General features: G+C 37.7%; 1 protein-coding gene across 2 annotated transcripts in view; it reads left to right on the top strand.

The window, feature by feature from the left end:
* CRYBG3 (crystallin beta-gamma domain containing 3) overlaps positions 1 to 27,876 on the top strand; it is a 105,459-nt gene that overhangs the window by 47,563 nt on the left and 30,020 nt on the right. For both annotated transcript variants that reach the window (XM_068546884.1, XM_068546885.1), the window contains 9 exons: positions 461 to 575; positions 1,727 to 1,762; positions 3,933 to 4,066; positions 7,525 to 7,651; positions 15,420 to 15,562; positions 15,668 to 15,794; positions 16,705 to 16,737; positions 22,207 to 22,319; positions 26,387 to 26,513. In XM_068546884.1, coding sequence (XP_068402985.1) covers positions 461 to 575; positions 1,727 to 1,762; positions 3,933 to 4,066; positions 7,525 to 7,651; positions 15,420 to 15,562; positions 15,668 to 15,794; positions 16,705 to 16,737; positions 22,207 to 22,319; positions 26,387 to 26,513 — 955 coding nt within the window. The remainder of the gene's footprint in view (positions 1 to 460; positions 576 to 1,726; positions 1,763 to 3,932; positions 4,067 to 7,524; positions 7,652 to 15,419; positions 15,563 to 15,667; positions 15,795 to 16,704; positions 16,738 to 22,206; positions 22,320 to 26,386; positions 26,514 to 27,876) is intronic.

Genomic DNA, 27,876 nt, shown 5'->3' with positions numbered 1-27,876 from the left:
AATACTGTTCCTGAGGCAGCCCAAGAACTGATATTGATTCTAAAACTGTGGGTCAAAGGTAGAAAATGCTTAGTGGAATCCCTACCTCTTATTGTTCTAGTTTAAAAAAGAATGGAATATAGTGGAATGGTTTTTATTTTTCAGTTACATCCTAATTGAATTAAAGGTTTCACACCTTTTAAATATTGGAAAATTCTAAGGAAAGCAATGCCAGTGCTTGGAAAACATATAATAAACTTAGGATAGTATCTGAATGTAAGTAGTTAACAACTTGTTAACTCATTGTCATATGCTGTCTGGCAATGTCACTTTGAATGTGTTTTACTAGTGTAATTCTGTGACAGAGGTTTCTTTTACTTTTTGTAGCTTTTTTTTTTTTTTTTTTTAAACTTTCAACTCTTACAGAACCAGATTAAGGTATTCCTATTATACTTTAACCAACCATTCATTTCTTACTTAGTTGGCTTGCCTACCCGGATATTAATTTCAAGGGGCAAGCTACAGTTTTGGAGGAAGACCATGGCCTCTTTGAGATTTCTGCAGCAGAAATGAAATCGTTGCATCCACTTCAAATGGTAAGCAGATTTAAAAAGAAGCATTTTCCCAAGTGTCCATGAATTCAGAATTAAGATAGCTCTGATGATTGGTCATGCATCTCGGTCTTGAGAAATGTATATGTATACTACTGAATGGGCAAACTATTCATATATTGTTTTTCTGTTTCTTTCAGTGTGTGTGAAAATATTTTAATGTTTTCTAGAAGACAGATGTCTGAATTTACTTTGTGCTAAATTTATCACAATACAAGCAGTTTCCTTATAGTAGTATTCTGTGAAATTTTGCATACTTTAAAAAGTTCTGAATTTGTTTTTTTGATGCTTATTAGAAAATTGCTTGTTGTAAATTATACTCTTCCATTGCAGTAATGAATGATAAGTTCCGCATTAATAATAAATGGGCAGTTCTGTCAATGGTTGCTTTCTTAAAAGTAATAAATGCCTGCATTAATGATTTATTTTGTTGCAAACATTTTTACTTGAGGGGCAAACTTCAATTAAATGGTACTATGTGATAAACCATTATGGTTCTGCTGTGCCTTTAAAAAAAACAACAGGAAAAACTGAGAAATTTTAAGGAATATCACAGTGTGGAGTAGCACTGGAAACAAGGAAATTACAAACTAGAGCTTTTGTGGGGAGTGGGTTACCTTTTATGCTGTACATCCATGTGGTCACAAAGATAGTAAGTGTGATACGAAGTGTTGATAGAACTTGGAAGAGGAAGTGCTCTCTCTAATGTAGAAAGCCCAAGCAATTGTAGAGAAGAAATTTAGTATTAAGTGGTTTAGAAATCTACTCTGCCAAATGAAAGTTTTAAATCTACTAACAACTCCACTGTTCTGAGACACTCTGCTGTGGGATTAAATCTTTAATGGGTCACATGTACTTAAGCACTAAAGTTTGGTTTCCTTCCTTGTAGTGGTTATACTGTGGGAAGTATCTTTTAAGATTTCTTACCCCATCTACACTGATGTAGAGTAGTCCGACTTGACTTTGACCACTGTGGAGTTCGCTACTTAAATTTTTAAATTTTAAAATACACAACTTAAATTTGGTATGTAATCTTCACTAATCAGATTTTTATATGACCTACATACACCACTTAGTTACTTTTGAGTATTTTAAATATGTGTATGTCTAATATTAAAATTTCTTGTCATCTTAAGGGTGGACTGAAAGTGGAAATGCCTATGAACTTAAAGGTGAGTCTTAAACACACTTTGGTAGCAGGCTAAAAAGTTTGAGTATTAATCTTTAAGTATTTTGGACTATTAAAATTAAAAAAATGATTACCTGAATGTATGCTAATAATAGCTAGCTAATGCATATTGGGGTGGTGGGAAGTGACTGCACACAGTGGTTGCTGAGAGCCCAGGCTTGAATGAGGAGAGGGCTCAGTATGCAAAGGTGGAGGTCTGTTCTGACAACCTAGTCAGACCCAATAAGTACCTCCTAACAGGGTGGAAAGATGACAGGTTTGATATTTGTTTTGTGGAGTGGTTGAGGGTGATAGCTAGACATTCAAGTGGAAATACCTGGCAGGCATTTGGGAGTGATGCTGAGGATGGAGATGAAGGATGATCGGAAGGAGATGTAGGCAGCTCCTATCAGGTGATGTCAGTTTGAAAGTATGAGTATCTGAAGGGAACGGTAGAGGCAATGAAACCTGGGGTAGTAGTAATGCCAGGATTAAGTACGTTTTGGGAAAGGAAAAGAAATGGAATTATAAAATGATTGTAAAGAGAGATAGGAAGAAAACCTCTGTTTAATTAAGTTACAGCATTTCCAGAGACAGGCAGTGAGACGGGGATTCATCCTCCTCTCCTCCAAAACAAGGCACAACTCCTCCGGCTTCCCCATTTCTGGGCTTCCTAATTTGTGGAATTGACTACCGTTCTCTCAATCACATAGATGGAGTTTTTTAAAACTTAGTATCTGACTGTCTCTAATACACCTTGGCTGTATGTTGGAATCATACATATGTGAGTTTTAAAAAAATACTTATGCCTGGGTTCCACTGGGAGAGATACTTTTTTGGTCTGGGGTGTGGTTAAAATTTTTCAAATCTTCTTAGGTGATTCTAACATGCAGCCAAGGTTTCGAACCAGTGACGTAATAGATGCAGAATTAGTTGTGACACAGTTAGTTGTGACACTCCCTGAGTGATGTCTCAATCTCCTTGTCTGCTGAATGAGAACTTCAGGTGCGACAGGCTGGGAGTCTGACAGGTTGTAGAGGTGTGTGAAAGGAATACCTATCCTAGATAGTCACAATTTTCAAGTTGTTAGGTGTTGGCTTATGACTTACTCATCAAAGAATTATTGCTTCTTACTTAGTTTGAATGTGTTCAGCATATGTAGCATGTATTAAACCCAAATAATACTTCATCACTTCCAATAAACACTCTGAAAATTTAATACGTAGAAAACAGCAGGAGCAGTACTACATATATTTTTCAGTCTGTGTAACGTTCTCAGTTTTGTTTTTTTTTTAATAAAGAAGCTATAACTTGCTGGTTCAGTGTGTCTAAGCATGGGTCTTATTTGCCAATTGTACACAAATTATGCCATTAGCCATAAGTAGGACCAGGTGGTAAGAGTGTGAATAGATGAGCGCTGTTACCACTCTTCTCACTTTCCTGTACTAAGGGCAGCTTGTGTTTGGGAAGTCAAGAGCATCAGAATGGTAGAAGAGAAGCACTTGTACCAATACAAGTTTGAAGTAAATGAAATGCTAGAAATCTGTTTCCTACTACATTCCCTCCTCCCCCGTTTGAACCAAATATCCAAGAAAAATACCAAAATTCTTTCAATCATTTCAAACTTTTAGGAAGTTTTGTATTTAAATTCAGGAATTTGCATATCTAATTCTTCTCAATGATTAGTAGTGACCATACAAGCAGTGCTACAAGAAACAGCATGTTTTCTCAAACCAGTAGATAATTTGTCATTATGCCCTGGAACCTCTAGAGAGTTTTTATTTCTTATAGAGGAAATTAAATAAATGTAAGGCAGGTCTGTATCAGATTTTGAACAGAGAGAAAAACGTAGAAAGATAATTCAAGAACCAGTTATAAGACAGTTTACTACATGAGATGGTCCTAGGATTTGGGTAACTAGAACAATGTAATCATACTTGAGTATAGTGATACGAGAGAAACATATTATCAAGATGTTTTAGCTTTATGATAGTAAAGACTCACATATTCCTTGTGAATGTCAGACAGTGTGCTATATTTTGAGTATGTATTAATGAAGAAAATGGACAGTGGCCCTTAATTCAGGTTGTGGCCTTTAGTGTCACTTAAGTAAATCAGTATGTATCTATTCTAAAATATGAGCATGCTAAGTAATTTTCTTTCATATTTTTCAGGTTATTATTTATGAAAAACCTCACTTCCATGGACAGGCCAAAGAGTTTAGTGAACATGTAGATTCTGTCCCTAATTTTTTAAAAAATGATGTAGACTTTCATGGAATTGGATCAATTCGTGTCATCGGTGGAGTGTGAGTGTTACATTTTCAATATGTGATTCAGTTGTCCATTTTTGAAGATCAGCACAAAAAATGTGCTAAGCAGAGCAAAAACAACCTACCTTAGTCTAAAAATATACATCCCTTCTGAAATGTAGGAAATAAAAAATACTAGTTACTGACAGCTTCCTGTGAACTCTTGTTAGTATTAGAGATTTTGAGATGGATTAAATGAAGAAAACAGTGTCTAAAACTTAAACAATATTTCTAAACACAATATAGAATATAAGAATTGCAAGATAAAATTATTTTTTTGACAGATTGTGCACATGAATGAGAGCCCCAATTTTTACCCCCTATTCTACCTTAGTTGACTTTCTGTGCTGAGGATCTTGGCAGTGAGTCCTCCCTCATTAAAGAAGTAGCCTGGATTGTGTGTTTACAAAGTCAAGGATTCTTGACACTGGTTATCCTCTGGCCCTGCATTGTTTTAAGAAAGCTCCCTAAGAACTTCTAAGTACAAACCCAAGTGTAACCATCATGCTACTATCCCAGTCTCAGTCGGCAGTTACTGGGGCAAGAACCCCAGAAAATCCATGACTGCCCTGGGATGTGCCTTTGTATTTGTATCCTGGCAGGTAAAACCATAGAGAAGAAGCCTTCCTCAGAGCTTATTTGCCATTGTCAACTCAGTGCTAGAATTCCTTCAGACACATTGTGTTAGTCTCTCTGTTGATAGGTTGGATTGTTTGGAATGATGGTTTATTTTAATTTAAACATCGATATCTCTTATTATTTGCAGTAATAACATCATATAACTTGTTCATGCTATTCTAGCAAAAGATGCTACTCAAATATTTTATTCATAGAAGTTAAATAACTTGTTTAAGATCAGTCAAGGGTCTACATTTAGAGACTTAACCTTTGCAATTTCTGACAGTAAATCAAACAATGGCCACACTAGCCAAAATGGAAATATAAGAGAGTATGCAATGCGTTAGATATGTAGGTCATGTCCATAATTGGTCTTGTTACCGACCAGGGTTCTTGGCCTCTTTAATCAATAGGAGGCAGACAAGAAATTCAGGCAAGGCTTCATTGGGGCCCCCGCTGTAGCAGCGGGGAGAGAGAACAAACAACAGATTCCCTTGCTTGCTCACTCCCTGAGCGGGTGGCGAGCTTGTTCCTTATATGGGGTGAGGGTAAGGGTGTGTCCAGGGGTCGAGCCAGAGGGGTGGCTTAGGTAGTTTGCCCACCCCTTAGGTGGTGTTGTGTGCAGGGGGCATGGGCAGTACCCTGCCTTTGCTCCCCAGCCCCCTGCCTTTGCTCCAGGCACTTCAAAAGTGGCAGTTGGGTTTTTTGGTCTCTTTGTATCTTTTGTCCAGAATTTGCCCCAACTGCACATGTACTCAGTTATTTTTAGTCCCATATAGTTTCTTTGTATTTTGTTGCTCCAGGAGAGGTTTGTTCAGGTGCAAGCATTGTAGCACTGCAGCAAAGGGTCCCAGGTTCCAGCCTGTCTCAGTCTGACATATTAGTAATCAGCTAATTCCTTATCTTTGAATTTTAAAAATTTATTAGAGGCTTGAAAAGCACATCTCTTTTAGATAAACAAATTTTTATTGTGTTGTATTTAGTTGCAGTGTTCTCTGATCTGTGGACACACATGCTTCTTGTTAATCCTGCTATAAAATATTTTTTGCCTTTTCTTTCCTTTAGTATCTGAATGGTTTTATCATTAACTATATAGTGATTTGCATTGTTATTTTCTAAGTGTATTTGCAGTTATTTTTAAAAATCTCAAAATATTATGGCTGGTAAAACAGTATACACACTTTCATTTTTTATATGACACCTGCAGGAGAAAAATGTGATGTCCTAATTTAAAGATGAACAGCTGACTTCGTTATTTTTTCACTATTTCTACTATTTTTTTGTTTTGTTTCATTATTTTCACTTTTAACTTTTGAACTTTATTTGTAAGTAATAGGAACTCTTCCTCACCTCTGTCTTGTCTCGAGGAATCTAGGGAAAGTGAGGTTGATGTGTCTTAATTTTTCTCAGATAACATCTATTTTTAAATATCCCAGATAGATATATAAATTGAATACTAATCAAAACTTAATCTACTGAGAAAAGCTGGGCAGAAGATTTTTGAACTGTCATTATATAATAATTACTGATCTGTCCTTTAATATTAGATCTTCTATATCATATTATTTTTCCCATTCAGGAGTATTAAAAGCATGTTTCAAATAGCCACATTTATATAAACTTAGAATTTGAAAGTTCTCTTGTGAAATTTATTTTCACATAATAGTATAAGAATAAAATAATGTTAGTTTCTTTATATGTTACAAATTAACGAAGATGTATAAAATGTTTTTTCCAACTCATGTGGACCCTTTCCCTGCCATATGCACTAAGGAAGTTGGAGACAGGTTCATGATTACTGAGTGGCCACTGTTATTTTTGTACCCTATGAAAACGGTTCTTTGGAATATTTTTTGTATCTTCCCAAAATAATCGTAGTCAGCCCTACCTGGCTTCATTTTGTCAAGCTCCAGAATTCAGAGGTCCCCAACCCAGGAGCCCAAAATAGTCACCCTTGAAATCTGCCCCATTGGAGGGGGTCCCACTCTAGTTACACAGTGCCAGCTGAAGGCAGATTTAAGCAGGTCAACGTGTGTTTTGAACCATCTATGCCCACGTTGCATTAGCTACTGTGGATTGCTCCAAATAAAGGTAAGTTTCCTGGAGGACTAATGACTAACGGTGTTTATCAGTGTTCTGTACTGATAATTTTAGAAGTCAAGAAACCTGTGTCCCTGGAAAGACTGCCACAGTGCTTCCAGTTTCCATTATCACCACGGATAAACTAGTGGGAGCAACATTTCCTACCCATACATATTTACAGAAGTCTTTGTATATATTTAGGCCATGAGGGCTAATACCAGCCCAGTCGCATTTCCCAGTTCTTGCTTGCTAAACCCACCTGTAATGTGTTTCAGATCTGAAGCTGGTAACAGGTTCCTTTGATTTAAACCCTAAATAAATACTTAATATAGTAATCATTCTGTGGTTCCAGCAGGGCTTAATCAGAAAAATAAGACTGATTATCTTTGAATCTCAGTGTAGGCTTGCAGTATTTCTCATTGGCTATTTGTGCTTTCCATTATTTTTTACTCGGCAAACTATTCTCTGACCACGTTGAGATGTGGTATCGGGTCATGCCACAAACATTTAATGAGAGTTCCTCTGTTGCAATTCTACAACAGTTAACCTTTTGTTGGGAAAAGCCTCCAAACTATAAAAACTATTGATCCATGAGGCATACACCATTTGTTTGTCTTTGTAAATGGTAGCAAAATAAATGTGTTGCTTTTTAAAATATGGTGATGTGCAACTAGGTGCTTTATTACGATTTTCTCTCTTGCTTTCTTGACTGCAGTTTTATTAATGACTCAGTTGGATGTCCTCTGTATTTCTAGGTGGGTTGCCTATGAAAAAGAACATTTTAAAGGCCAGCAATTCTTGCTTGAAGAAGGAGATTTTGAAGACAGTAGTGCCTGTGGGGCGTTAAGTGGTTCCATCTTGTCTTTCCGGTACTTACAAGCTGTGAGTTAGCCTCCTTGTTCTTAATTTTCTATTTTGTTTTTAGCTTTCCATGAAAACTGGATATGACCTCTGGTAGAACATAAGATTATAAAATGTTTCTAATACCTGAGAGCATTAAACTGAACGGCTTATGTGGCTTGCATGCCTTTCTTAACTGCCATGATTAATGTAGAATATTTATGTTTAGTTCTCATCCATTGATTTCATAATCGTTTTTGACCACCTGCTTTGTTAGATGTATTGTGTCAGGTGCTGGAGATATGGTGGCCAGAGACTCAGTCCCTGCCTTCGCAGAGCAGGCAGTCTGATAGGGTAGATAGCACCTATATAAATGTTTGCTATTGTTTGCCTATGACTGGGTTAAGCACAAAGTACTCAGGATACCCAGAGAAAGGTCAAGTACTTCCCCTTGGAAGTAGAGAGGAAAAGAGGGCAACTGAGTTGAAATTTCAAGTTTGAGAGTTAACCAAGTGAAGAAATTTTGGGACAGGGTGAAGAGGAAAGACAGGTGTTTTAGCAAGAGGTTAACATATAAAAAGGCAAGGATGTAAGCCAGTGGTTCTCAGCTGGGGGTGATCTTACCTAGGGGGCATTTGGCAGTGTCTGGAGACATTTTGGACTGTTATGACTTTGGGGTGGGGGGTGGTACGGCATGCTCCTGACATCTAGCGGGTAGAGGCCAGGGAAGCTGCTAAGCCCCTGCAGTTCACTGAACAGCCCCCCACAACAAAGAATCATCAGCCTAAAATGCTAATAGTGCTGAGCTTGAGAAACCCTCATGTCAGTGAACCTGGTGTGTTCTGGAAATGCAGCAAAATCAGGATATTAGGCAGAACTTTGGGAAGATGAATCCAGAGCCAGATAACGAAGGGCCTTATGTGCCATGTTGAGGAGTTCACACTTTTTTTCTTGACCTTCTTGGCATGAGGTGAAGAAGGTAAGTAAGCTTGGAGGCAGGAGGTCTAGAATGTTCCAGGACTCCAGGTGGAAGCTGATGAAGGCACAGGGAAGAGGAGATAGATGTTAGAGAGTTCTGCAGGATATCAGGGCTTATCAAATGTTGCTCATTTTTCTGACCAGCTCTGGAGACTTTTTTAGTGTGTTCAGAGGGGCATGTTTTCTCATAATTCAGGAGTTATACCACTGCAGTGTATTTCCAAAATAATCTTTACCCATATAAACTCTAAACTATCTGGCATGGCCTCCAAAGCCTCCTTTAGAAGGAATTGATAGTGAAGTGAAGGGTGATTATTGGGTCCACGTGGGCTTTGCATGAGCACAGGGGTTATGTGCTCTGTTCCTTAAGTTTCTGTCTGCCGGGGGCCACCAACACCACTGTTGCAAACCCTCAGCTGGTCGGGCATGAGGAGCCCGAATGGGAGAGAAGAAGCACAGGGAACAGGAGAGCTTTTTTTTTTTTTTTTCCATGAATGATCCTTGTTAGTAAGAAAGTGAGTTGGAAACCGGTTCTACCGAAAAGAAATGTAGCACAGTCCACTGAAGGTTGGGCACTGAGTTTGCATGAGCAATGGATAGATAGCTTTTGAGGTAGTTAGTTCACAATTCTAATGTACAAGGGCCACGGGTTTTCTCTACATAGCTACTCCTTACTTGAGCACTAAAAGGCAAGCCAGACAAAACACGATACAGCCTTTTTTTTCTTTTAGGTCATTGTGACCACATGCGTTGAGGAAGCTAAGGGTTGTGATGCAAAGCATCTTCCACCAAGTATTGAGTAATTTTTAAAATTTTCCCTCCTGATTTAAAAAAAAGAGTTGGGTGGAAGTGTTGCTCCTAGAAATGTTCAGCAGTGAATATGATGGTATCTTCCAAAGATGACCGTGACTAAAACAAAAACCAAAACCCCAAGATTTCACTAGTTGAACTCTCCCAATAGTAGAAAATGTAAAAATAAAACATACTGTATAACTATGTAGCTAAAAATTTAGGAGATATTTGATATAGACAGTCTGATAAAATACATTGGAAAAATTAGCAGAGATTGGCATGTCAATTACCTCTGCAAACAAAAGTTTTGGGTATTTACAAAAATGATGACACAGTTTTTGTACGAATAAGTAAGACTTTCCTTCAAAGAAAATCTTTTTAAATTAGATTTTTAAAAAATTAGGACTATGGGGCTTCCCTGGTGGCGCAGTGGTTAAGAATCCGCCTGCCAATGGAGGGGACACGGGTTCGAGCCCTGGTCGGGGAAGATCCCACAGACCGAGGAGCAACTGGGCCCGTGAGCCACAACTGTTGAAACCTGCGCCCCTAGAGCCCGTGCTCCGCAACAAGAGAAGCTACTGCAATGAGAAGCCCACGCACCATGACGAAGAGTAGCCCCTGCTCGCCTCAGCTAGAGAAAGCCCACGTGCAGCAACGAAGACCCAACACAACCAAAAAAATTAGGACTAGTTTACCTTGTAAAGATGTTAGCATAATCCTCATTATAATAATCCTAACATTTTCAGGTACTTATTAATGGCTTTACATGCATACTTGCACTTAATCCTCACAAAAATGAAGAGATAGAGACTCACGATTCCCATATTATAGATACAGAAACTGAGGATCTAAGATGTTCGGTACTGTGCCCAAGTGTAGAGCTGTGATTTGAGGGGCAAGTCTGTCTTACTCTAGAGCCCATGTCATATTACCCATTTTCCTTTGTTTGAATGATTAGAGTAAAAAATTTAAGCACTTCAAGAGTAGAAAGCTGGAATCTCATTCAGCCAAAGGATTATTAGCATTGCATTTGTAGCTATAAATATATAGTTACTCTGCAGACTAATACACATGTATAATAAATAATTATTTACATAATTTTCAGATTATTTATAATTTAAATTTATGTTCACGAAAATGTTTTCAGATGAAATATTTTACACTCTCCAGGTACAGCATATAATTGGGGAGGAGTTCTTTTTTTAAAAACCACTTTATTGAGGTATGATTGACATGTAAAAAGCTGTACATATTTTTTGTATACAACTGAGGAGTTTGGGGATAAGTATACACCCATGAAACCATCACTACCATCAAGGCCATAGACATATCCATCTCCTCTCAGTTTCCTCGTGCCCTCTTTATAATTATTATTAATTTTTTTGTGCTATAAGACACAACATAAGATCTATCCTCTGAAAATTTTAAGTATATGATACAGTATTGTTAGAAATAGGATTTAAAGCTCTTGGGGTTGTCACCTATGCCAACCTATGTGATTAGCAGGCAGAGTTGATGTGAGACATCTTTTCCCCATGTAGACTCTCAGAGGTCTCTAACCTGGGAAGAGTGAAGCACTGCATTTAAGATCTAAGCTGAAATAATAGAAAATAAACAGAGGACAGATAGAAAAGTTGCATAACACAATGCAGTCTTCTAACATCCTGGCTCTGGAACACTCTGGATCTACGAAGGTCAGATCCTGGATATGTTCCTTCGGGATAATGTGATCTGCGTCATGGATTGCTTTGGAGAGGACAACCAGAAATGTGTTTCTAATTCCAAATGAGTCAAGCAGATATATTGACTTGGAGTTGATTATTTTCTAAAGCGAAAAGGACCAGAAGGAATTTAGCAGTATTTAGACTCCAGGGATTAAAGAAGGAATGTTTATTCCTTGGCTTCCTCTATAAAACTTTCTTGGGATGCTTGTTTTTCCTCAGTTTCATGCTAGCCTAACTTTTGGATTTGCTTTTGTTATGATTTTCAGACTTGGGGCCTCTTTTTAGATCTCTGAAACCAGGTGGTATGCAGCAGACACTGTTATGTCTCCTAAATTAATGGATACACCAGATCTCCGCTGGTGTCTCGTATTACTCTGCCCACCCCGGGGGGTTGTAGCGTAAGAGTTCCAGGGCCCAATGAGCTGAAGGATTTTATGGAATTTAAGAATAATCAAATTACTGATCCTTAAGACTTATTTTTGGTCCTGAAGCAATGGCTCGTTAGCTTGCTGTAACAGTGGGGAGTACTGTACCTGAGACCATATTAGACTACCCAGATTTTTCATTGGATTTAAGTGCTTTAAAAATATAAAATGGAGTACAGATTTGAGGTTGTTCCATCATTATTCATCCTTCTGGAGCAACAGAGCTCCACTTAAATCTGTGTGACTTTCAAAGTTATTTAATAAATTTAAATATTACGTAATTGTGCTTATAGTTGGAATGACAGTAACCTAGTAACCTCACAGGACTTGTGTCCTGTTGCAGTCACCTCATGAGCAAGGCAGTTAGAAGTTTTGTTTTTTTGTTTTTGTTTTCTTGCATATTTTATCCCATACTTTTTACATGTGACCCTTGAGATTTAGCCCCAGATGACTGGATTTGGCTTGGAGTTAAGAGCTCTGACCAGCAGGGACACCATATTGATGGCAACTAGTCAACTGGATCAGATATTATATATTTGGTAGGTTTGAGTGAAAAATGCAGAGAGGGTCAAAGCCAGAAGCCTGGCTCAGAAACATACTTAGAAAAAGATGGAAGGCAGAAGCTACAAGGCATGAATAAACAAAAGCAGGAGATTAAGAAAGAGAACAATGTCACTTAGGAGTCTCCTGTGGCCCTTGGCCACATCTCTGGGAATGGTAGCCAGAGTAGGAAGGACACAAACTCAAGCCACATGAGTAAATTTATTAGTGAACCCATGTGCTGCCAGCACTTGTACTTGGCACTGGGTCCTGTGACAGTGGGTCCCTCCTCCTCTGCTCAGCTCCCGGCTGCATCATTGCCAAATGGCCTGGGCCTTCAGCCTGCTTCCCAGCTCACCCTCCTCACTGCTGCCACTCTCCCACGACCCACACAGTAGGGTTTGTGCAAATCAGTGCTCAAATAAAGTCCATGACGCCATAACACAAGTGATTTCTCAATGGAAAGGCACAATCACAGCACATGTGCACATATCTGTGATTATCTTTGTCTTTGTCCCGTTTCACTCCAACGTGACGCAGTGACCCACGGTTTATGTCAACTTATCCCCACTCAATTCCTACAACCCTAACAGGGAGTAGAGAACAGTTGTAGGGGCAGAGGAGATAAAAGCAGAGATGCAGCGTTCCAGAATCACCAGAGTAGGGGAGGAGGGGTCCATGTGTGAGAGCTGCTGAAGACCTGCCCATTGTCATTGGGCCTGACTTGGTCGGTGGCTGTTGATACCAATTCCTGACCAGGACCCAGATGGGCGCCTTCAGTTATCATTACCGTATTGTATTCTCACAGCCGCCTGGAGCTATTTACACACTTTCAGGTTGCAAGAAACGGAGGCATGTTCATGTTCCTTGGATGATGGAAGTTTATGTTGTCAATATAACCAGGTTTGTTGATGTGGCGCCCAGGCTGTAAAATGTCATTGGGGAGGCTTGTCCTGGAGACCTTAAGGCAAATCTCTTCTAGGATGTTGAAGCCTTGATTTTAATATACGTATATTCTAGATTTGTATCTGGAAAATGGCAGATCTATTATCTGTAACAAGATAGATATAGACATCTATGTGTATATGTGCACGTATATGTATATATATATGTGTGTATATGTACACATATGTATGTAAAATAAGGGTTTAAGGGAGCTCAAAAGAGATAACAAGTGCAAGTGTTTTGAAAAGTGTTCTATTAATAAAATGAGGGATGGTGGGAGTCATGAAGAGTAAATCCACCCTGCTCCCGTTTTTTTAAGAACCATGAGAAAGTAATGAAGGTGACAGGTGTTCTCAGCTTCCACATGTTTACTCTCAAGGAGGAACTGAGAACACGAATATGGGTTAGAAATTATTTTATAATAAAAATTTCTGGTAAAAAGCCTTTATCTTTTAAAGTTTCAAATGAAATTTGACCCAGCTGTGTCAGCAGTTTTTAAATCCTTCAAACTTGACAAGTTGTAAGGGCAAGAGAATTTTTTTTAAATGTGTTTTCTTTCTCTCCTCATAGGTGCTTTGTTTTTATTGGACACTGTTTTGCTTGTTCATGTAAAATGAATGGTTATACTAGAAATCTTAGATGATATTTATAATAATAATCATCATAATGAGAAATTTGATGGTGTTTGAGATGTATAGAAGCTGATAACTTTTTTCCATAGGTCTAAGACTTGAGTTACAAACAATGAAATAGTAGGCAGAAAGGAAGAGTCTTTGTTTTTTGGTTTTTTAAAAAAAATATTTACTTATTTATTTACTTGGCCGTGCCAGGTCTTTAGTTACAGCACGCGGGATCTTTAGCTGCGGCACGTGGGAATCTTTTAGTTGGGGCATGCAGGATCTAGTTCCCTGACCAGGGATTGAACCGGGGCCCCCTGCATTGGGAGTGCAAAGTTTTAGCCACTGGACCACCAGGGAAGTCCCTTTTGTTTTGTTTTTTCATTTTTTAATGCATTCTGTATTTTCCATTTAAAAATATACCTATTATAAAGTTTTGAAAAAAATATAGGGTAAAATTGTTCAACTTCTGGACCCAAAGATAACCACTCTTGGTGTTTTCTTTTTTTTTCTTCTAGTCTTTTTTTGATGGAAGTTGGGGGTTTTTTGAGAACTTGTAATCTTACCAAGTTTATAAGTTTTCGTTTTTGTCCTACTGTTTCATCCTTACATTTATATCTGACAGTGATTAAGAGTTTAGAGTAGACAAGTAGACAGATTTGGACTCAAATTCAATCTCTGCCACTCAGTAGCTGTGTTATATCAGGCAAATTACTCAATTTTGTTAGCTGTAAAATGGGAGTGATAGTAATATAATCACACTGGAAATAAGGCATGTAAAGCTCCTGGCCAGTAGTAAGTGTATGATATAATTTTTAACTGTTAGCTTGTTAAAAACTCTGCTTAGTTGTATTTATTCCATCAAGCAGTGGATGCATAAAGGTTTATGTTTGTAAATCTTTTGGACATTTACACTTTGTACAGCTTTTCACTATGATAAATAATTCATCTTTGCATATAAATTGGCTATCATTTAGTTTTAGGAAACTTAAGAAAAAAGGAATTTCAGACTCAAAGAATGTAAACAATTTCAGTCTTTTAAATATATATCTAAATTATTTTCTAAAGTAGCTGTAAAATTTATATTTCCACCAGGAATGTTCCCTGGTAAAACTGGGTTTTTAGATCTTTCTTAACTTAAAAAGTGAAATTGTATCTGTTTTAATTTGAATTTCTTTATTTTTACTAGTGAAATTATACATTTGTTTGTTTTTAACATTAATCTTTTTTGTGAATTATGGGTGCCTTTTGCTGATTGTCAAGTTGGGTCTTAGAATTTTTCTGTTATTTTTGTTTTAAATATGCCGTCTGACTATACGGAGGTGTCCTCTGATTTTAATTTTTAAAAAACAATTTTTTTGTCAAGCAGATTTTATTTTTTCTGTTACATTTAAGCTCATAAAATCCTCTCCCACAATGCCCACAGTACATTGTGTGTTTACTTTCTGGTTCATATGGCTTTTGCTTTTTAGGCACAAGTGATACTTTAGTTTCCTTTACAATTAGTGTTATATATGATAGTCTGTAAGTCCTGGCAATTTACTAACTGTTGACTAATTTCCAATTTCATAAAAATGTGTTTTCCTGATTAAAGTAAATTCAGACTTATGTTTTTCTTTAAAGTATATAGGAGTAGTGACTATTAAAATTGTTTTCAGTGCCATTTAAAATTCTTCCTGGATTTATTTGTGTGAAAATTATCCCACAAGTGTGTGAAAATTGCTAAAATACAGCAATCCATAAAACAAAATACCATTGTTCTCCTAAACTTTCCTCTTCCTCCTTTTAGAATTTCATGGAATCTTCTATCACACTGTTTGAATCTGATCTAGAAAGTGGGAAGGTTATTGACATTACAAATCAGGAAATTTCTGACTTAGAAGAAATGGGTTTTGGCAGTGAAACAAGATCCATTCACGTTAAAAGTGGCGTGTAAGTTGTCTCCTATTCTGAGAACCTAGAGCTTCTTTGGTGTTTAAAATTATTGGTTACTCGGTTCTGTGTCACCTCAGTTCTTTTTACTTTTTATCTTGCTAGATGGGTTGCCTACCAGCAGAAGTTCTTCTGTGGAGAACAATACATTTTAGAGAAAGGGAAATACAAGTGCTTTTTTGACTGGGGAGGATCAAATAATATAATCATGTCAATACGACCTATCCAACTGGTGAGTTAAATGTGAACATAACCAATGCCAGTGGCATGTAATGGCATACAATTGAACACATGGAACAGGCTTTTATAAAGTGGAGCTGTTGGGTTATTTTGTATGTATCTATAGAGAAAATGCAACAGCATATGGGTTTCTGCAGATTCCATAGAGAGCTAGTAGATGGCATTAGCACCTCGATGATTAGGGCCTCTGTAATTTGATCAGTTCATTCATTCAGTAGCATTTATTTAGTGCCTTTGCTGTGTCAGACAGGACTGATCACTGGAGATGAAAGATGAATAAGACTGCCCTGTCTCAGTCTCTTAGAGAAGACAGGCATATGCACAATTGCTTATGGTATGACTAGTGAGAAGATGAAGTGTGTAGGCAGTGCTGAGGGACCAGGGGAAGGGAGAATGGAGAGCCTGGCGAGCTGGGACCATGCCTCTCCTCAAGAAGAGGATGCATTGAGTGATGTCTTAGAGGATAAAAGCAATTTTGCCAGGAAGGGAAGTGGGGCAGAAAAGGCAGCTCACCAAGAGGGAATCATCTCCTCATGTGCAAAATTATGAAGTTATGAAAGAGTGTGGCCAGTGTGGTCAATAACAAACACTGCAGCACAATAGGGTGCCCAGGAGATAGTGATGGGAAAGAGAATGTTGGCAAGTTCAGACTCTATCTTTCTAATGGACTATTGGGGCACATTTTTCTTCTAGCTATAATATGACTCAAAATGAATTAGTAATAAACATTAAAATTATAAGCTAATCTAGTAGATTATTTGAGGGTCCTAACCAGTTCAAGGAACCTAGTAAATCGGTCAGACCATATATTTTTTCATTTTTCAAAGGAGATTTTCAGCACTTTCAAAGACAGCTGTGATTATATGATTATAATTTTTAAAATGTTTTAATATATGTTTCAGGAACCACTTGGGATAAATGAGCCTCCACATTTGGTATGTTTAAAAATATTCTTAACTTATAATTGTTAAATTGTTTACTAAAAACGTATGCCCTTTCTCTCAAGTCTGTCCCTTTCCCTCAGATAACTTTTATGGGTCTGTATGGCAGGGCAGCTTCTATCGTCCTAGGAACCTGTGAGCACAAGAGTACCCATCTTTGTTACTGGTCATATTGACCTGGATTTGTCACGGTTCCTTTCTTTTTCTCCTACTAGAGCTTCAGCACTGACCACTTTGGGTTCGTTTTGAACCTCTGCCACTCCTTCTTTCCTGTTGCCCATCCATTCCGCGGTGTCACGTTCATATTCAGCACAGTACGTTATGCTGTCTGTGGAGGAGCAGACTTACCATGGAGAAATGGCATGCTTATTATGTAAATGTATTTCTAATACCTAAATCCCATATTTCTTAAAAGCACTGATAAAACTGCAACCCTACTCTTTTATTTCTAGTGTGTTAATGGTTTGAAGGATTGGGTAATACTCTGGAGCCTAAATGTTTGTTTATTATCCATTGAGGGCTAGAAATTGTGCTTATTTAGTGCTTCTAATAACTCTGTGAGGTCAGGATTTATTCCCATTTATTAGTGAGAAAGCAAAGATTTAGAATTTAAGTAAGCGTCATTTCACACAGCTAGAAGTAGCAAAAGAGGCATTTTTTTAGTACCTAATTCCAAGATTTTATGTCAAAGAAAGATATATCATGATATGAGCAGTACAACCATAAAAGAAAGGGGATGAGTTACAGTGCTTCCTCTGTCTCATTTTAAATAACAAATTTAGAAAAATTTCTTCAGAAAACCAAATACAATGATTAATTTTAAATATTTGAAATTTGCTAGTTTTCCATAACACTGAATCTTTTTCTCTGAGTGCGTATGTTTTTCGTGTTCATGTCAGTGTTTATATATTTCAAATCAGCTTAGTTTAACTGTGATTCTGTTCACAATGCTTCCAGGTTTTATTATTTTCCGATTAGCTCAGGCCTATTGGGAACATTTCCTCTCTGAATATAACTCAGTTGCTGTTCTGGAGACACTTCCTGCCAGATCTTTATTTTGAATCTTAGAAAACTCCAACTGTGGACTTCCAAAGCACTTTTTCACATGAATCAACACAACATGAGTAGATAAAGAGGTAAAGTGGGGTAATTCCAAACTGCACATTCTCTGAGTTTTAAGTGCAGATAAAAAAATCACATTCTTTTAAGCTCTGTTTCTCCCCCTCCTACATCCCTGTTCTTTCTTATGAACTTCCTTGTTTGGGGCAGATTGCTCAGAGGATTTTCTTTATAGTATTTACAATCCAACTTGAAGAGAAAGTAAGCAGCAGCAAACACCCAGTGAAATTGGCCCTGCTTATTTTTCTCAATATAGCTCAGCCACTGCCCTGTGAAATACAGGTCTCTGACTAGTGTAGGACAGCTGGATATTTGGTAACATGCAGACAAAGCCTCCTTAGTTTACCCAGTACTGAAGCCCTTATTATTTCCATTGGACCAAATTTTCAGAAAGTTTTGCTTGTTTTCACTTACCCAAATAAAAACAAACAGATCTTGGCTGATAGTCTGGTTCCATTCAGTAACTAGAAGGTATCTTCTCCTTCGCAAGTAGTTGTGACAGTCAGGTTGACAATGCAGAAGCTGTGTTCATATGGGGTAGTTAATTTCCCTATCTAACGTATAAGGAGGAAGTTACATCTCAAGTTAAAGTCAGAGAGGGAATTCTTGTGTGCTGGTGATTTGAAAGGAAACCTCAAGCAACCTAAGAAGGGAAAAGCCAGAAGATATACGTGTGTAGAAATTAATATATAGCATGAGAGTTGTGCCAATAAAAATATTATTGCTGATGTGTAAGCATATTATGATGATATATGTCTTTTTTGGGGACACACAACACCACCTTTTATTGAGAAGATTATTTTTTCCTGTGGCTGAAGATTGATCACCAAGTCTGATTGCCAACTCCCAATATTTGATACAATGACAGGATCATTATAGAGTTCTTCATAGTTAGCAGCTGGCATTTTATTTTTGTTTTTATTTTTTCCCAAACAAAACAAAAAACAAACAGAATGTGGATTATGTTCATAATGTCCTCATCTCTCTCTTTTAGCAAGTCCTGAATATCAGAAATCTCACTAGATTAAATCTTATAAAAGTGAGTTTCGTTTCCAGAGAGGCTGTAGTCAGGCATCCATTCTCTAGAAATTCTAACCAGTTCCCCACTTTGACCCAACCAAGGACCTTTCTTTCCTTGAATCTTTTAAAAGTCCATTTGCAAATATAATTAGAAGTTTGGATTTCTTTAAGTACTGAGCCTCTGTTCCATTTTATACATGATTCTAGCTGAGAAAAAGCAACTGAGTATTTTCTTCTATGGGATAATTCGGCCAAATTGAATTTTAGAGCGATCACAGGATCTTTAACAGTGGTGGTTACTGTTATCATGTATGGAGGATAAGAAAACAATAGTTTTAGTCAAATATCAGTAAGATTTAAGAGCAGTAGAGGAAAACATTTTTTTGGTACTACGACCAGATCATTTTTATAGAATCCAGAGACCAGAAATACTCAGGAAGGTAGTACTTACCTAAGTAAAGAAAGCCTTCTATGAGTAAACAGGGAAGTAAAATTATTATAGAATATGTAATTGATGTGAAAACTACATAGCACTGCATTATGAGACAATGTGATGTAATGGAAGAGTGGAAACAAAACTGTTCTTTGTTTAACAATCAGTACATTTATTTGAGGGAAGTCCAAAGGGCTGCAGAAAGTCTTGTTTAGACAGGATAGAATGTTTCTCAGAGAAATTATTTTAGCATTGGGATAAATAAAATTACGTTCAAAAATTTTTCTGATATTGTGAAATAAATTGAGAAAGCACAACTGTTGTTCAGTAATTAAGTTCTTGAGGTTTTAGTTTGTCATATTGAAGAACTATTACATCTATTTCTGTATATCATAAATGAAAAGTACATAGTAAACAAAGGATTTTACAAAATTTTCATCATAAAGGGGTGATAATATCTGCTTCAAAGGGTAGTTCTAAAGAAGATAAAAGATAGATATGTGAAAAGGCACCTTGGAAACCAGTGATACACTGTTGTTTTTTTCTTCCTCCATACAGTTCCATTTGGTGCTGGTAGGGATTAAGCCATGCTCACATGGCACGGAGGAATGGGGATAGTTCGAAATACACTCATTTCTTGTTCATCTGACTATTCATCTGTGTTCTAAGCCACCTATCCGAGTTGTTTTGTACATTTATTCTCCATTAACCTGGAAAGGAAACCAAAATAGTGAGTCACCCAGCTAGCTTTTCACAAGACTTATTTTCACCAAGGCACTGCCACTTAATTTCACCAAGGGTAGAAACCACAGATTAATTATTACAATTAGAAAGTGCAGAGTTGGTTTCGGGTGGTCCATCCTGAGGACATTATTATGAGAATTATTCTATTCTGAGGCATTTGTAAGGTACTCGGAATGGGGTGTTACTTTTCTGGGGTTGGACAAATCTTGAGTGAACTGTGTATCAATACCATACCTCATTTGGGGGGTAAAGATAAACTCAGGTCAATATAATAGTCCTTTTTTTTAAATTTGGGTAAAGAGTATTTTAAATCATCAAATCAAAACAGTACTTTATGGCAGAGTGAGTGTGTGTATGTGTGTGAATTTTAGTGCTTCTGGGTGTGATGACTGAGACTGAAAAGTATAGGTGGCTGCTACATACACCATCTGCAGTATGATTCGCTTGCATTGTCAGTTGTCCAGGATTTGACATTTCACGACTTCATGGTGAAATACCGAAGTGTAAGTCTTAGGCTCAGCAATATGAATATAATTAATTCAACAAACTGGGAATACACGTAGTGAGTCAGACAACCGTGATGTCTGTTCTCATGTGCCTTTTCTGATTCTTATTGTGAATAAAGATAATATTTGTCTGTAGGAGAAATTACTCCACATTTTTGGGAGTTAAATGCGATTTACTTTTTAGCCTCATGTTTTATAAACCTTTAAGTTAAAAAACGTAGTCTGAAAAACCACTAACTAAAATATACGCTCTTATCAAGGAATCCAGGGCAGTTTGCCTGGACATGTAGAATTGTTCTTATACAGGGAATCAATCGTTCCAGAGGTTTGTATTGTTTTGGACTTGCTTTTTCTTTCTATCCCCTGTATCCACCGAAGGACCATGGTGTAGGAACTTGACGGATCACACTTCCTTAAGGCAGGGAGTCCCTTGGTGTTTTAATGCTCCAAACACAGCCTCGTTTCACGTTAGGAAATTGTATTGTGCAAGCCCCGGTTGGTCAGGGGGAATGGGTTCTCTCGGCTTTCTGGTTTTGGCTTCGCTTTGATATCAGACCTAGCAAGGTCAGAGCAGGATGAGATAGCTAAGAAACAATTCCTCAGAACTCAGAGACCACCCGTCTCTAAGAGGACCCGTGGGAAAATGAAGGTGAACATCAGCTGCTCAAAGAAGCCGTGTTCTCCGTGACAGCCGTGGCAGGAGAGAGGGCGGTGCTGTAGATGATTATCATGATGCACTCTTAGCTACGACGCAGGCCTCTTGGTGCCGGGTGGATCTGGGGGCCGTGTTATTTCAGGGCTCCACTGTATTATGAAATATTTCTAGGCCTCATTCATTTTTGCATACTTATTAGAGATCCAAGGCCACTAGTGTTGCAGATTATTATATCTCTGGTCTAAAGGGAATTATAGTTGAGACTTCTTGAATTTTCCTTGACAAAAAAGGACTAAAGCAGACATGTAGTTATATAAAGCTGTAAGCTGTGCATTTAAGATACTCTTAAGGTAAGCGGAAATATACGGCACAGACATCTTTCTTTCTTCACCATAAATCTTCCGCTAATCCCATCATTACTGTCTTCTCTGCCATCTGCTGCTATGGTCTCACAGGCACCCTCATGCTCATTTACGGGCATGCGCTTGTGCTTTCTCCTTCTCCCTCTTATTAACTGTGGATCAAGAAGGCTTGGGGAGAGAAAGGGCATAGCCACCACACCTCATACCAATCCAAACCGCCTTCGTGTTTAGCACTAAATTGCTTCTTATTTTACACATGTAGTCTCACCACAGGGGATAATAATTGCTTGATACAATGGACAAGGACCACATTTTAGTAGAGGAGGGATTCTGATTTACTCTTATAGGTAGAATTATTTTCTAGGCCTCTGTGCCCAGTATCTGATGCAAGAGATGGATGGAGATGATAAATAAATCTTGACATTTCTGGCAAATACGTAAGGGGAAAAAAAGTGAGTTTAAGGAGAGTGTCATCCTTAACATGGATTCCTTGTTAATAAATAAAACACGAGTCTAGTATTTTGCTGAATTTTTATAAGTACATGAAACAAAAGGTTTTCATTTGCTTTGTGATGGTGTCAAGCAACTGTTTTCTGTTTAATTGTTGTGTTGTTGCTGTTACAGCTCAAAGCATTCAGTAAACCAGGGTTCCAAGGTGAATGTATAGATTTTACCAAAGAAATTTCGGATTTGACTTCATCATTCACACCATGTTCTTTTAAAGTTCTTCGGGGTTGGTAAGTATGCTTATGGAATGATTTCTGCTGTTGTTTACATCACTAAATTTCTTTTAAATTTACAGAGATTTAACTTTATTTTTTGCGTATACAGTGAAATAAACATATTTAATCATTAGTCAACTGCTAATTTGCCTATATGATCTTTGCCCAGCTTGTATTACAAGCTACTGTGAAATAGAATGCTGATTAGCCAACTTTGGGAGCATTTTGGTGGGTTTTTTTTTCTCATTGTTATCTTAGATTATTTCCTAAATATTTTGAATGTTTATATTGTGTGTTTACTGTGTAGTATAATAGAATGCTATAAAAATTAGCATTTTTGTCCAGATAAGACATATTACTCCTAAATTTAAAAAAATTTAAAAACTTTTTGTTTGTTTAAAGTATTTGTTGTCCCCATTTCACAGATGAGGATTCCTGATTCAGAGTTAGTTTCCCAAGGTCACACACCAAATGTCACACCCAGGATTGTTGGGCTGTTTTTTTTGTTTGTTTGTTTTTTTATTCTGTATTCTTTCAACTGCGGCAACGTACTGGACCTTTGTCACATGTATATGAGACTGTATGTGATTCTCCATTTATATTCTAATATATATTCTATGTATCATTTTTTATTGTGGTACAATATGTATAACATGAAATTTATCATTTTAGCCACTTTTAAGTGTATGTATCTTTACAGTGGCATCTCTGTATGTCAAGTTATCTACCTAATAACTCATCAAAGTCTCTTTTCTCCCTTCAAAATATCTTGGATTCATCCGTTCTCCTCCATTTCTCTTGAACCGGTAGAGACAGGGGTCCCATCTTCCACTTGAGGAATTTCAGCCCCCTAATGAGCCACACTCCAGTGTCATCTTTTTGGTTTTTAATTAATTAATTAATTAATTTTTTGGCTGCGTTGGGTCATGGTTGCTGCACGTGGGCTTTACTCTAGTTGCGGCGAGCGGGGGCTACTCTTTGTTGCAGTGCGTGTGCTTCTCATTGCGGTGGCTTCTCTTGTTGCGGAGCACAGGCTCTAGGCACGCAGGCTTCAGTAGTTGTGGCACACAGACTTCAGTAGTTGTGGCTCAGGGGCTCTAGAGCGCAGGCTCAGTAGTTGGGGCGCATGGGCTTAGTTGCTCCGCAGCATGTGGGATCTTCCCGGACCAGGGCTCGAACCCGTGTCCCCTGAATTGTCAGGCAGATTCTTAACCACTGCATCACCAGGGAAGTCCCCCAGTGTCGTCTTATTTCCAGTGTTTACCACAAACCAATCATAGCCCAGTTATTTGTCCCAAAATCCAGCTTAATATTTTACTACTCTTCTTTAAATCCCAGTCACTCTCTAATACCAGTCAGATCAAGTTCAAACTCTTCCTTTTCCAGAATTTACCATCAATGAGTCTCATTTTCCATATCCATGCTCCATTCTATCCTTGTACTATCCTCCTTTCCTCCTGTCTTCGGGCATTTCCTTGGCTATGTGTTTTCCTCCTTACCCTCTGTACCAGGGGTCAGCAAACTTTTTCTGCAGAGGGCCAGGTAGTAGATATTTTCAGTTTTGTGGGCCATACAGGCTCTGTCCCAGCCACTCAGCACTGCCACTGTAGCACCAAAGCAGCCATAGGCAATACATAAACGAATGAGCATTGCTGTGTTCCAGTGAAACTCTGTTCATGGATGTTGAGATTTGAATTGTATATAATATTCGCATATCACAAAATCTTCTTTTAATTTTTAAAAACCGTTTAAAAATGCAAAAACCAGTCTTAGCTTGTGAGCTGTTGGAAAACTGGCTATGGGGTGGATTTGGCCTACATGCTGTAGTTTGCTAACCCCTGCTCTGTATCAAAGGTGGTAGGTTTCAGGTAAATCTAGCAGATGTCATTTGGTTGGCCTAAACACTATGTTTAAAAAGTTTTTTGTATCAATACTTAAGTTTAGGATATTTTTTCAGAAGAACCTGTTTTTCACCTTCTCTTTAAAAATCAGAAGATTTGGAAACTCTGGGGAAACATTCACCTTTGGGGATAATTAGCTGGTGTTGAGTAGAGGCATATGTGCTCCCCAGTGTACCATAGGATATATTGCCAATTTTTTTTCATCTGGTACACTACTCATTTATATTACCTGCCTGACCTCCTGCAGGTACGTAAGTTCGTGAACCCTGCTTAATACTAACCTGCATATATGTTTTCAAGGTTCAGTCCATCCTCATTCCCTCTGTTAACCTTCTTGATTAACCCTAAATCAAACAGTCTTTTCCCTTTCTGATTTCCTATAACTCTTACTACTTTGAACCTCTCTGCATCTGTTACTGTTTTTATACTTACTTCCAAGAAGGATATGAAAGTTTTACAATGTGAAAACACATAAAGTAGGACACGGTTAGTTAAATAGATTATCTGCAACTCTTTAGTGAGAAATATGTATATCAAGGGCCTGAAATAGTCTTGTTCCTAGTATTTGACTCTTGAATTTTCTTCTCTAAGAAAAAAGAAAGTATTTTGCAAGATATAGTTTAAATTTTCTGGTAAAAGGAAGCACTGGAGTTTTTTTTGTTTTTTGGAGGGAAATGTTTTTGTCCTAGACACTGAAGTCTAGGACAAATTAGTCGTATGTGTTGCTTCATGTAGGAAATGTGTATGTTATTTACTTATAAATAAATATATATGTAATTTATACATAGTGTACACATATTTTTCAGTGTAATGTGTGTGTGTGTATATATATATATATATATAATTTATATATACAGTTGTCCCTTGATATCTGTGAGGGATTGTTTCCAGGAGTCCCCACATATACCAAAATCCGTGGATGCTCAAGTCCCTTATATAAAGTGGCTTACTACAGTCGTGCCTCTGTATCTGCAGGTAGGAAACCTATCGATACAGGGGGCCAACTACATACAAAATGTACATCTTATTTATATATTTTATTTAGATTTATGTGTAGTTTATTAAACTATAGTTTTAATAAAAGAATACAGGAAGCATGGTGATAGTTTAAGTACCGGGGATGCTTCAGAGATGAGGATTGGAGCCCAGTTCACCACTAGGTAATCTTAAGCAAATTGGACCATCTCTCTGCACCCCAGTGTCGTCCTCTGTGAATGTGGGCTAATAACAGTACTTAGCTCAAAGGATTCTTATAAGGACTAAATAAATAATGCACGTAAGGGCTTAGCTGCATGCCCAACACATTGAAAAACCTTTCGGAAATATTGGCTATAAAATGCTTATTACGTAGGAGACATGGCAGTAAATTTTGTCACAGAGCATTTCTGTGGTTATCTAAAGTTAACCTCGTATAGCTAGGGCACAGTTCTGGTGATCTTAAAATATAGAGCTAGAACTTAAACACACCAAAGCTGAAGTAGTAACAGTCAATTCATTTCTCCCCTGTGCCCCTTCTTTCCAAAATGGCATGTCTTAACCAAGCTTTTGATGAGTGCTATGTTGAAGATAATTTGCTATGGAAGATTCTAAAGGGTTCATTTCGTTTTAAAAATCTCTCCGCTAGCTATCAGCTATGCAGGTGACAGGTTTTAAGTACTGTTGTGTGATTTTAGGAGTCTAGCTTCCAACTCAACCTAGACTGAAAGCAAACTCATCATTAAATAAGGATACAAATTTTTGTTTTTCTCAAAAAGAATTTCTAATCTGTTAAAGTACTTAATAATTACTATAATTTGATCCCAGGTTTTTATACTTGAAAACACTGAATGAAGTTAATGTCTTTAGCTTACAGCAGATGTTTTATTTCAAATTTATTTAATAGTTGGGGGAATCTTGGGCAAATCACCTAACTTTTCTACCTCACTTGTTTCTACCTCATAAAGTAATGAGTACGCAGTGAAATAATACATGCAGAGTACCTAGTCTGGCACATGGTTAGCAGTCAATAGGTGATAGTAGTAGCTTTTTTTTTTTTTTTTTCCAAACTGACTCTGGGTATTTGCTGCTGACCAGCACCAGGAGTTTTATGTCCTCCTCCTACCCTGGCTCCCACTGCATGATGACGAGTCAAACTGCCAACTGATGCACTTTGACTGAATGTTTCACTGCTTGTTTTTTCAGCTGGCTCCTGTATTACCAAGAGGACATTTCTAATCATCAGTGTGTGTTAGAAGAAGGGCTGTATGCTGACCTTACTTCCTGTGGCTGCCCAACATCTAGAGTCAAATCCCTCAAGCCCATTGACTATGTAAGTACTTCGCCGATGCATATTTATAAGACTTTTTCTCGTCCAGTTTAATTACCATGAATGATGACATGAAGTTGGAAGAAATAATACAGGGGAAAATATAAAAATGTAAGTAACTTGCTTGAAGATTGTAAAATTGAGATTCACGCATGAAATCCAACTAATGAAAGATTGATTTTTTTTTGCCACACCATGCAGCTGTGGGATCTTAGTTCCCTGACCAGGGATTGAACCCTGGCCCTCGGCAGTGAAAGCACTGAGTCCTAACCACTGGACCACCAGGGAATTCCCAAGATTGATATTTTTCTTCTTTCTTTGTTTTGTTTTTTTTTTTTTTTTTTTTTTTTTTTGATCAGAATGCAAAATTTAGGAAGTAGAGTAATATAGCCCTGAGCTTAAATGAATACTTTAATGACTTTGGGTGACATTGACAAAGTTACTTAGTTTCCTCATCTATAAAAAATAGTCGTACTTTGTAAGGCCACTGGGATATTAAATGTGATGGTGCTTGTAAAATGCCTAGCACATGGTGAGCGCTCAATAAGTATTAGCTATTAGTATCATGGCTGTAATTGGTAGAGCTGCTTAATAAAAATAATAACCTGATCATTTTATTATTCTGCTAGATAAGTCACATGACAGCTTGTCTGCTGCTTAGGTTTGCAATGTTACTTGAAGTCATGGAACACAGTTGGTATTGATTTCAAACCATGTTTTGGGGAAACTAGGGCTTTCCTGCCTAGAGTGTGCAGACTTATCTGGGTCACCTTGGAGGCTTACATTTATAGAGTAAGTAATTTCTCCTTCCTATCATAGTTACTCAGAATTTTAAGTGTGAGAAAAACAGGATAGCTATTCTGGGACTTTCATTCCGGGTTCCTAGTTAGTGGTGTCTTTGCAGAGGAAGTAGTAAGGATCTGGAATATTTTCAAGATGTCTAGTTACGATGATTCCCTAGGAGCATTTGGTCAAAGCTGAGATTTACACAATGATGACTAGAAGCCCTACATGGTGACAGGAGTGACTCAGTCAGATCTTTCAACCAGAGCTGACTCCAGGAGTGATGATCATACTCAGGATCTTCGATCCCAACCTCAGCAATGTAGTCTTTTTTTTTTTTAAGACTTATTATTTATTTATTTATTTTTAATTTTTTAAATTTTTGGCTGCATCAGGTCTTAGTTGCGGCAGGCAGGCTCTTTGTTGTGGCACACAGGCTTCTCTCTAGTTGTGGCATGGAGGCTCTAGAGCTCATGGGCTCTGTAGTTTGCGGCACGTGGGCTCTCTAGTTGAGGCGCATGAGCTCAGTAGTTGTGGCTCATGGGCTTAGTTGCCCCGCGGCATGTGGGATCTTAGTTCCCTG

Source organism: Eschrichtius robustus, chromosome 6 (genome assembly GCF_028021215.1).
Source record: "Eschrichtius robustus isolate mEscRob2 chromosome 6, mEscRob2.pri, whole genome shotgun sequence".
Taxonomy (NCBI): Eukaryota; Metazoa; Chordata; class Mammalia; order Artiodactyla; family Eschrichtiidae; genus Eschrichtius; species Eschrichtius robustus.
The sequence above is the reverse complement of the archived record's forward strand: the minus strand, read 5'-3'. Positions and strand labels throughout refer to the sequence as shown.